Source organism: Corythoichthys intestinalis, chromosome 2, assembly GCF_030265065.1.
Source record: "Corythoichthys intestinalis isolate RoL2023-P3 chromosome 2, ASM3026506v1, whole genome shotgun sequence".
Lineage (NCBI taxonomy): Eukaryota > Metazoa > Chordata > Actinopteri > Syngnathiformes > Syngnathidae > Corythoichthys > Corythoichthys intestinalis.
Window position 1 is genome coordinate 57,280,378 of NC_080396.1, and position 12,096 is coordinate 57,292,473.

The following is a 12,096-nucleotide window of genomic DNA, read 5'->3' on the forward strand; positions in this document are numbered from 1 at the left end:
CTGTGTCTTGACACTCAATGATACATGCTACATGGAGTTTTTGGATGGAAACAAGATAAGTATGCGATAATATCTCGTTGAAATCATGCCATCTTTAATTCTGCGGTCGCGTGCACTCACGTCCAGTTAGGGTTTTGCTGTTAAAAAAAATATATATATATAGAGAGAGAGAGAGAGAGAGAGATACAGTTGTGGTCGGAAGTTTACATACACTTGTGAAGAACATAATGTCATGGCTCTCTTGAGTTTCCAGTTATTTCTACAACTCTGATTTTTCTCCGATAGAGTGATTGGAACTGATACTTCTTTGTCACAAAAAACATTCATGAAGTTTGGTTCTTTTATGACTTTATTATGGGTTAACAGAAAAAGTGGTCAAATCTGCTGGGTCAAAAATATACATACAGCAACACGAATTAGCAATTTCTTGTGAGTGATTATTGACTTGAACAATCATTGACTTGAACAAGTTAGGAAATTCACTTGGAGCCATTTCAAAGCAGCTGCAGGTCCCAAGAACAACAGTGCAAGCAATTGTAAGTATAAAGTGCATGGCACTGTTTTGTCACTGCCACGATCAGGAAGAAAACGCAAGCTATCACCTGCTGCTGAGAGAAAATTGGTCAGGAGGGTGCAGATTCAACCGAGAATCACCAAAAAGCAGATCTGCCAAGAATTAGAAGCTGCTGGAACACAGGTGTCAGTGTCCACAGTCAAGCGTGTTTTGCATCTCCATGGACTGAGAGGCTGCCGTGCAAGAAGGAAGCCCTTGCTCCAAAAGCGGCACCTTAAGGCTCAACTGAAGTTTGCTGCTGATCACATGGACAAAGATAAGACCTTCTGGAGGAAAGTTCTGTGGTCAGACGAAACAAAAATCGAGCTGTTTGGCCACAATGCCCAGCAATATGTTTGGAGGAGAAAAGGTGAGACCTTTAACCGCAAGTACACCATGCCTAACCGTCAAGCACGGTGGTGGTAGTATTATGCTGTGGGGCTGTTTTGCTGCCAATGGAACTGGTGCTTTACAGAGAGTAAACGGGATAATGAAGAAGGAGGATTACCTTCAAATTCTTCAAGATAACCTAACGTCATCAACCCGAAGATTGGGTCTTGGGCGCAGTTGGGTGTTCCAACAGGACAATGACCCCAAACACACATCAAAAGTGGTAATGGAATGGCTAAATCAGGATAGAATTAAGGTTTTTGACTGGCCTTCCCAAAACCCCATTGAGAACTTGTGGACAATGCTGAAGAAACAAGTCCATGTCAGAAAGCCATCAAATTTAACTGAACTGCACCAATTCTGTCAAGAGGAGTGGTCAAAGATTCAACCAGAAGCTTGCCAGAAGCTTGTGGATGGCTACCAAAAGCGCCTAATCGAAGTGAAAATGGCCAAGGGACATGTTACCAAATATTAGCACTGCTGTATGTATATTTTTGACCCAGCAGATTTGATCACTTTTTCTGTTCACCCATGATAAAGTCATAAAAGAACCAAACTTCATGAATGTTTTTTGTGACAAAGAAGTATCTGTTCCAATCACTCTATCAGAGAAAAATCAGAGTTGTAGAAATAACTGGAAACTCAAGAGAGCCATGACATTATGTTCTTCACAAGTGTATGTAAACTTTTGACCACAACTGTATATATATTTTTTTTTATATACCCTCCCATTCAAAATTTTTCTTCCCCCAGAAAATAGAGATTTTAAGCTTTCCAATGATAGATCACATGCATATAGGAAAATTTTGAAAATTGGTCAAATTGGTTATCTCAGAGCGGAACTTCAAGTCACCTGAGTGTTTTCCGCCATATCTATACATTCATTCATTCATTCATTTTCCATGCCGCTTATTCCTCACGAGGGTCGCGGAGGTGCTGGAGCCTATCCCAGCTAACTTCGGGCAGTAGGCAGGGGACACCCTGAATTGGTTGCCAGCCAATCGCAGCATATCTATACATATGAAGCCATATCAAGTTCTCCCACTTGAAAATATTAGAGAGGCCTGTAATTGTCAACATGGGTAAACCTCAACCATGACAGACAGAATGTGTGTGTGTGTGGGGGGGGGGGGGGGGGGGGGGGGGGCAGAAAATCACAATGTTTGATTTTTAAAGAATTCATTTGTAAATCATGGTGGAAAATAAGTATTTGGTCTATACCAAAAGTTCATCTCAAAACTTTATTATGTACACTTTGTTGGAAATAACGGAGGCCAAACGTTTTCTGTAACTTCACAACTTTTCACACACTTGCTGGTATTTTGGCCCATTCCTCCATGCAGATCTCCTCTCGAGCAGTGATGTTTTGGGGCTGTCGTTGGGCAACACGGACTTTCAACTCCCTCCTCACCCCGTGGTGTCAAAATGATAACAATAATGGGGAGCAAAAATCGCAGAACTTCACGGGGGGACCTAGTGAATGACCTACAGAGAGCTGGGACCGCAGTAACAAAGGCTACTATCAGTAACACAATGCGCCGCCAGGGACTCAAATCCTGCACTGCCAGACATGTCCCCCTGCTGAAGAAAGTCCACGTCCAGGCCTGTCTGCGGTTCGCTAGAGCATTTGAATGATCCAGAAGAGGACTGGGAGAATGTGTTATGGTCAGATGAAACCAAAATAGAACTTTTTGGTAGAAACACAGGTTCTCTTGTTTGGAGGAAAAAGAATACTGAACTGCACCATACCCACTGTGAAGCATGGGGGTGGAAACATCATGCTTTGGGGCTGTTTTTCTGCAAAGGTACCAGGATGACTGATCTGTGTAAAGGAAAGAATGAATGGGGCCATGTATCGAGAGATTTTGAGTGAAAAACTCCTTCCATCAGCAAGGGCATTGAAGATTAGATGTGGCTGGGTCTTTCAGCATGGCAATGATCCCAAACACACAGCCAGGGCAACAAAGGAGTGGCTTCGTAAGAAGCATTTCAAGGTCTTGGAGTGGCCTAGCCAGTCTCCAGGTCTCAACCCCATAGAAAATCTGCGGAGAGAGTTGAAAGTCCGTGTTGCCCAACGACAGCCCCAAATCATCCCTGCTCTAGAGGAGATCTGCATGGAGGAATGGGCCAAAATACAAGCAACTGTGTGAAAAGCTTGTGAAGAGTTACAGAAAACGTTTGGCCTCCGTTATTGCCAACAAAGGGTACATATCAAAGTATTGAGATAAACTTTTGGTATCGACCAAATACTTATTTTTCACCATGATTTGCAAATAAATTATTTAAAAATCAAACAATGTAATTTTATGGGTTTTTTTTTCCACATTCTGTCTCTCATGGTTGAGGTTTACCCATGTTGACAATTACAGGCCTCTCTAATATTTTCAAGTGGGAGAACCACAATTAGTGGTTGACCAAATACTTATTTGCCCCACTGTATATATATATATATAAATATGCTTGTACAAAAGATTAGTGATCTAAATGACATGGCACAAACACAGTTGATTCCAATTTCAACACAATTCTTTATTTGATTGGAATTCAGATTTTCATTGTCATTCACGTGGCAGCATGAAACTAGGATCAAGCTATTTCCACCTCATCCTGGTTCTTGGCCTTTTCCTCCTCAGACTCTGAGGAAGAAGAAGAGGATGAAGATGAAGAGGAAACCTTTTTGTCAATTTTCTTTAAGCTTTCTGCTTGGACTGCAACAGCTTCTGGGGAATCTGATCTATTTTCTTGCTTCACAACTTCTGTCTCTTCTTTCTGCTCCTCTGAAATCTCTTCTTCAGGCTTTTGCTGGTCTTTGAAAGAAAAAAAAATGAGACAGATTTCTTTCTACACCTGCAGGACATTTCACTAAATCCTTGTTGCCTGCAAATTCTGTCCTGTGAAGTGTTTACAATAATCACATTGCATGCAGTGACAGTGACACAGACAGTGCTTAAATTTGATTTTTGTTATCTTATGGATACTAGTGAATGGATACTAGACTCATGTCATCTAAAAAGCTGGTACTTTTCCTATTAAAGTGATGAGCATTTGGCCACAGATCAGATAACTCATGATTGATTTGAGCTATTATGAATCGTATCCATGACTTACCGTGGGGCAGACAATCTTTTAATGAAAAATCCAAGCTGTCAAGAAAGAAGAAAAGAAAATACTAACACACGATGTGTGAAACATGCTTTGTTGTGTTTTTGTGTGATGACTAATCCCACGGTTCCCACCACACTGTTCCAGAGTTACAAAACACCATACATGACATGGAGGACGAACACTTGGATAAAGGCTTTGCACAATATACCGATTTGTGGCCACAAAGTAGTTAATAGCAGACATTTGCCTCCTAATTCATGCCTTGATTTTTGTGGAGAATCACAAGTGAGACATCATTTTATTGGACGTCAGACTACCAACCTGTCGGCATTGCCTGATATCAACTGCTGGTATTCGTTGATCTCGGCCTCCAGTTTCATCTTGACACACAGCAGGTCCTTGTTCATCTCTAACTGGTTCTCTACGTGTGCCCTCATTTTCTTCAGCTGTTGCTCCAAATCTAGGATACTCCGGTTTAGTGGGGCCAACCGCTGACCGTTCTCCAGCTTGGTGAACCTAAGAGTTTCCTCCAGATTATGGATCTGCAAATAAATGGTCTGTTAAGGATCAGGGCAATTAACCTCAACCATACACATTGTTTCACAATTTCCCAGACACTGTTAAACTGATTAAAGTCCAATTATACAGCGTGCGGCCGGCCCTTGCCTATACCTCTGTGCTGACAAATAATTGCCCTAGCAATAAGATTTTCAGTCCCGTACTGAAGTACAGTGCCTGTTTGAAAAGCATTTTGGTCCAGACTTGTGGGAGTTAAGACCAAGATCAAAACTAAGACAGTCTGACTCTTTAGCGGATCGAGGTTGAGACCAGACCAAGACAAGACTTTACTAATGGTTTCTTGAAGCAAGTCTCAAGTTCACAACTCTGCATTTTTCATGAAACGATCTCGTCTTGACATATCACAAAACAGACGGCCTGTCACAAAACCACTGATGCCAACAATGAACTCCGAGCCTACATGCATTCGAAAGTTCGGTATTGGAACTCAACATGCACAAAAGTTCAATTAAGTGAGTAATAATGCTACACTACCAGTCAGGTTGTTGAGTACTGCAATCTTCTACTTTAAACCTCTAAACCAGAGGTCTCCAAACTATTCCACATAGGGCTGCAGTGGGTGCAGGATTTCATTCCAACAAAACAAGACAACCCCTTTGCACCAATCTGGTGTCCTAAAAGTGCAGTCAGGTGCGCTTGTTTTAGCAGAAACCTCACTGGTTACACTGTCTGTGCTTGATCGGTTTGGAACAAAAACCAGGACCCATACAGGCCCAATGCGCGGTTTGAAGACCCCTGCTCTATACAGTCAGTAGATAAGGTTGTGCTGCAAAGACTAAGCTGCCAAATCCCCAAAAAACTGTCTTTTTATACCTGGAATAAAACAACAAATTGGAACGCCCTTTTTTCGTTTATATATATAGTTCCAGGTGGTATATTGGAGAGACACTTAGAGTGGTATGAAAAAGTATCTGAACCTTTTGGAATTTCTCACATTTCTGCATAAAATCACCATCAAATGTGATCTGATCTTTGTCAAAATCACACAGATGTAAAAACAGTGTCTGCTTTAACTAAAACCACCCAAACATTTATAGGTTTTCATATTTTCATGAGGTTGGCATGCAAACAATGACAGAAGGGGGAAAATAAGTAAGTGAACCCTCTGCCTAAGTAGACTTAAAAAGCAATTGATACCCATTTTTACCAAACAATTTGTCAGGTGTCTGCCCAATCACTGATGGGTTGTTTAAAGTGGCCCTGCCCACTATAAAACACACACCTGGTAAGAATTTAAGAATTGTCTTGATGAGAAGCATTGTCTGATGTGCATCATGGCTCGGTCATAGGAGCTGTCTGAAGACCTGCGATCAAGGATTGTTGATTTGTATAAAGCTAGGAAAGGATACAAAACCATCTCTAAAAGTCTGGATGTTCATCAATCTACAGTCAGAGAAGTTGTCTACAAATGAGAGAGTTTGGCACTGTTGCTTCCCAAGGAGTGGCCGTCCACCAAAGATGGCGCCAAGAGTTCAGTGCAGAATACTCAGAGAGGTAAAAAAAAGAACCCTAGAGTGTCTGCTAAAGACTTACAGAAATCACTGGTACAGTCCAATATCTCTGTGCACGCATCAACTATTTGTAAAACTATGGCAAAAAATGGTGTTGATGGGAGGACTCCACGGAGGAAGCCACAGCTGTCTAAACAAAAAAAATTGTTCCCCGTTTAATGTTCGCAAAAAGGCACGTGGACACTCCACAGAACCTTTGGCAAAATATTTGTGGACTGATGAAACCAAAGTTGAATTGTTTGGGAGTAACACATGAAGTCATGTGTGGAGGAAATTGGAACAGCTTACCAACATCAACACCTCATCCCCACCGTGAAGCATGGTGGAGGGAGTATCATGATTTGGGGCTGTTTTGCTACCTCAGGGCCTGGCAATCACCAATGGAAGAATGAATTCAAAGATTTATCAGGATGTTTTGCAGGAAAACCTGAGGCCGTCTGTCAGACAGTTGAAGCTAAAAAGAGGATGGATGCTGCAGCAAGAAAATGATTCTCAACACAGAAGTAAATCAACTTCAGAATGGTTTCACAGGAACAAAATACACATTCTGGAGTGGCCAAGTCAAAGTCCAGATTTGAACCCCGTTGAGATGCTGTGGCATGATCTAAAGACAACGATTCTCTCTATTGTATTTTAAATTGCCTTTTAAGATGACATGTCTGTTCTTGGTGCTGGATTCTATCAAATAAATTTTCCCCCAAAAATGTGACTTATACTCCGGTGCGACTTATATATGTTTATTTTTCCTTTTCATTGCGCATTTTTTGGCTGGTGCGACTTATAGCCCAAAAAATACGGTACTTATTTCCCCCCTTCTGTCATTGTTTGCATACTATCCTCATCAAAATATGAAAACCTATAAATGTTTGGGTGGTTTTAGCAAAGCAGATACTGTTTTTTCCTCAGTGTGATTTTGACAAAGATCAGATCACAATTGATGGTGATTTTATGCAGAAATGTGAGAAATTCCACAAGTTTCAGATACTTGTTCATACCTCTGTAATATGTTAGAGGAGTAATGACAGGGCAGTCAAGGAATGCAAGTAATGGACCATGTACTTAAACAATAATACAGGCTATTCTCCACCACAAACAATCTGTGTTTATTTTTTGTTTGTTTGTTTTGTTTGTTTACTGATTTATCCAGTCCAGACTGCATCCTGCCTCTTGCACAAAGTCGATTACGATAAGCACCATCCCACTGTAGTAAGGATAAATGCTATGGGGAAGGAAACAAAACAATGTCAGCATGTACTTGTAAAAATCTCTGAACGGCTTACCGTGGTGTGGCAACCCTGAACCTTGATTTCCAGATATTTTTTCTGCTTGGACAGATCTTTGAGCTCCATCTTGCTAGACTGCAGCGCTTCAGTGTTCTTCGCCTCTTCCACCTTTATGTTTTCAAACTAAATATAATGCACAGTGAGGTGAATAAAAGCTGGGTAGAGTGAAAGAAATGACTGGTGTCTGAATGTCAGGTACCTTGCTCTGGTACCAATCCTCGGTCTCCTTCAGGTTCTTTGTGCCGAGTTTGTCATATTGTTTGCGAATATTGTTGACTATTTCGGGCAAATTGGAATTTGGGGTTTCAATTTCCACATTCACCCCTGAATTCTTGATTTTCTCACACAGGTTGTCCACAGCCTACATGCAAGAGACACATTAGTTACAGAGTGGATTCTGCACTTTTTTTTTTTTTGTTCTTGATAGTTTTCGTGTTTAGCCTCACATTTTTGTGGTCCTGCTCAAAGATAGCTAATTCATCCTTCACCAGATCAATTTCCTTCTGTGTCTGCTTATTGCTGAGCTTAGTGTCTTTGATGTTCTTCCTCAGTTCATCCAAGTCATTTTCAATTGCCTTCCGTGCCTTTGTCTCATCATTCAGCCTAACATTCACACAATAAATATAAAAATAGGAATTAGGACTTTTTGTTATTAAATAAAAGTTGAAACAACACAACTGCATTGTTGTCATTCCTCTGAAACTACTCTTAAGTTTTTTTTAATAGAAAGAATAGACCCAAAGAAGTCAGATCAAAAAGGGAAACCAAAAGGTTTTTACAGTTCTAAATTTCGAAAAAAAAAAAGAAAAAAAATCTTGAACTGAAGAAGCCATTACTGTGCCAATGTACAAATTTTGCATTTGAAAAATGTCACAAAATGTATTGAAATAATCTCATTTTGATTCACCTGCGAATTTGTTTAATTAAAATCTATGTCTGTTTATCTTAACACAAAGCTATTTTTTTGTTGTGTGAAAGGAAACGATGGAGCCACAGGTCAATGTGACACTTTTCCACTCAGTGTAAAAGCATTTGTGATGCTTGTCACGATTTTCTGCTGGCATAGATGAACAAATACACATACAGTACATAAGGTGTAGCAAATTTTTGTAACTATGGACCAATTACTGGAAATTTGATCATTTTGCACAGATCTTTTTTATCTTTTTTTAGCACTGAGGTTCTCATTAGTCATTCCCATTCACACTCGCAAAACCACAGGGTTGGATTGCTCCAATTAGCATATTGATTGTTTGCAGGGCAGGGCTGCCTTGGCTTTGTTGGACAATGGACCACTCAGGCAGGCAGTCGGGCAGACAACCTTTTTACATATTCCAAAAGCTGCAGTTTGCCTACTGTATGTACTGTATACTGAATCTTGTGTTTGCTGTGACAAAACAGCTGTTTGAGCTGCTGTGGAAACTTCTTTGGTCATTGTTTGCTTCATCATAATAAACTGTGACAAATAAATGTTGGACTTGTCAAGACAAAGTAAAGGTGCTTGGTGGGATTTCTCCCAGATGTTCTAACACTCTTTTTTTTTAAATGTAGACAGTCTGGTTTAGCTACAGTTCTGGATGGTAGTCGTAGTTTCATGCCACATGGCCCTCTAATCATTTTAACACTGACCCAGGAGTTAACAAGTCTGGGTTTGCAAATATTGAAGATGCTAATTGCAGCTATCCAAAGTGGAACCCCCCCCTTCACGCCTAGGCTGGTTGATTGCTTGTTTTAGTGGTCTATTATTTGACAAAGCCAAGTAGTCAGTTTGGTATCGAGATCATTTGACGCCTTTCTGGTATTTCTTTATAGCCAAAAAAAAAACGCTGGAACTTCAAGTGCCAATCACATTTCTCAACACATTAGTGGTTGGGAATCAATTTGGTGTACTGCATGGGACCAACTTGTTCATGAAGTCAGCATTGGCCAGTTTGGTGTTGTCAATCTGGAGCAGCAATTTGGCATTATCCTTGGTGATGTCCTTAATCTGAGGAAGGAAAGATATATTAACAAATATATTTCCAAAATGAAAATAATGCTTAATTGTAATATACAGCAAAGTTAGCCTGGCTGCAAATACCAAAAATCTGTGAATAACCGACGAATAAAAAAGTGTTATTTTCTTCGGATGCCATATGATGTGTCAGAGCACTACATTTGCCAAAGGAAAGAGCCTTAACTTACTTTAGCATAGTTTTTTGCTGCCGTGATGATATGGTGGCAAAGCAATACTTTTTTTCCTTTATTTTTGACCGATGAACAACGGAAGATGGAGATTCATAAATGGTGACCAGTTTATTTGTTCAGTTTATTTGTTGTCAAGCAGAACAATAAATATTTTTCCATTTGATGGCCGGAGGTAAGATGGCATTTATTGAAATAGTATGATTTGTTTTACAATCAACTTTACAGTAATATTCGGGGCCATAACTGTAGCGTAGTCCCTTTTTTTTCAACAGAATTTTATTGTTTTTAATTACCATTTAATTAACTGATCATTGTATTTATAATTAAAATGTATTTAAAAATTCTAATATAAAACACACAGAAAGGATTAATAGTAAATAATGAAAATAATAATAACACAAAGTATGAAAATAATTGAGACCTGACATTCAAATGTCACCCTGGAAAGTCAGATGAAATGATAAAAGTCGTGGTAACGAGGCACTGTATTATACGATTGTTGTCGTTCTGAAGTTGAAATAAACTGTTAAATTTATTTTGAAATTTATCACTTTCTAAGATAAGATTTTTTTGTGAGTAGTGTTGACATTTTTTTCTTGTTTAAAATATTATGTGCCTTAGCACAATAAAGAGCGACAAAACAGATCATAAACATTGCAGAGAGGCTCCCACCTTGTTCTTGGGGTGATTCAACGGCTTTTCAACCTCTCCCCAGTCGCGGCCCTCTGGTGTTTTCCTTTTGACCAAAATATCATCGATCTCATCCTTCAGCTGCCGATTCTCCCTCTCCAGCTGTTTTACTCTGCCCAGGTAGCCGGACAGACGGTCGTTCAAGCCCCGCAGTGTCTGTTTGTCATCCGCTGGTGCGGCTGGGGCCCAGAGGACTGGGATCGGGCCAGGAACTGTTACTCCGGCCGGAGTGGAATTCCGCTCGGGATCTTTACGCAGCACATTGAGAAGCCCCTCCAAGCTGGCCACGGACGCCCGGGAGCCTCTTCCACCCGCCCCACCGAACATGCTTGCTGCCGTGTTAGAAGGCATTATTGCTGAGATGGTGAACGACAAAACTCACAAGAAGTTGATGCGTGGAGACTAACAATGTTAGTGGGATTTTATACCATGTTTACGCACCAACCCAATCCGCCCCGGCGATGCTATTGGCTCAAGAAATATCATACGGCCAAAGGATTCAAAGCTACCATTCAGGTTTTATTGCTCAGTTTGCTTACATCCGCTGCAATCAGTAGTGGGGAGTAACGAAAAAAAAACCTAGATTCATCTAGGCTTAACTTCAGTATTCATTTTAACTTACTTTTATTTTTACCCCCCCCCCCCCCTTCAGTTGAAAAACGATTTTCTGTCCTAAATATCAATATATCATAGCACCCATTGAACTCATTTGCTGCCATTGACGGCGCTAGACGTCCATTACATTTTTACAGGGAGGAATGGAAGCCCTTCTAGATTAGCGCCGTCAGCGGCAATGAAAGATGAGCATTATAGCCAGTCCCCCACGTTTAAATTAATGGGACGTCTATCGTTGTCAATGGTAAAGTTAAATACTGCACTGTGAAGTTAGAAAAATAAAATCAACTTTAGAGTGTCGTTGACGGCCATAACAGAGTGTCATTCTCTTTCTATGATTTTAAAACATTTTGTTTTTAATTTGATTAACTTTTTTTTGACTAACATTTTATTAATTCATCCTTTTGTTTATTCATTATTATATTATATTTACGCGTATGATTTTTCGAAATACATTTTTCAAACTGATTAACCCTTTCAGGGACAGTGGACAGTCATTTAAAAGTAGACACTTCAGACGTTAAACCCTTTATAGATCGAACAAATGGTAAATGGTAAATGGACAGTACTTAAGTGACAATTTTCGGTGACTTAACAAAACTTAAATATTGTTATTTTGTTTTTAAATGTCTTAATCATTGTTGTATTTTTTGCATTATTTTTTTTACATTACGCTTATAATTATAAATACATTTATAAATTGATACAATGTCAATAACAACTAAATGAAATTAACATTAAAAAAATAGAAATAAAATTACAAGTACTGTATAAGTACTTTTCAAGGGCGTAGGTTTGGATAGGGACGGTAGGGACATAACACCACCAACTTTTAAGGATGCTCAAATTGTCCCTGCACCAACTTTTAAGCAACCTTCTTTGCTTTATATAATGAGCGCAGTTATATAGGTAATTTAGATTGTCTTCCCATACGTTGTAAGGATAGAATTGACCCTACATTGTGTGCGGATTTACATTTACCCCTTTTCACTTTCTGAATGTGCTGGTCCATTTCCCCCCTCCTTCAAACGCATGTATGATTGGCTGATGACTAGAACCCCCAAATTCACACAATCCCGACAGAAATACATGTCGACATGCCGCCTCCTCCGCCACCTTTGAAGAGGAAAGATATTAGAAGTATTTTTTTGGCCAGCAGCAGCCACTCTAAGTAATATGAAAA

General features: G+C 39.8%; 1 protein-coding gene across 1 annotated transcript; it reads right to left on the reverse strand.

Annotated features, from left to right (window-relative positions):
* Positions 1–3,469: 3,469 nt before the first annotated feature.
* Positions 3,470–10,649, reverse strand: LOC130911904 (keratin, type I cytoskeletal 18-like). Its single transcript, XM_057829562.1, has 8 exons — positions 10,281–10,649; positions 9,326–9,408; positions 7,868–8,024; positions 7,621–7,782; positions 7,419–7,544; positions 4,370–4,590; positions 4,052–4,086; positions 3,470–3,750 (listed from the first exon to the last, which is right to left on the reverse strand). Exons 1-8 carry the CDS (start codon positions 10,647–10,649, stop codon positions 3,530–3,532), a joined length of 1,374 nt encoding a protein of 457 aa, XP_057685545.1. The 3' UTR covers positions 3,470–3,529.
* Between the last annotated feature and the right edge of the window lie 1,447 nt (positions 10,650–12,096).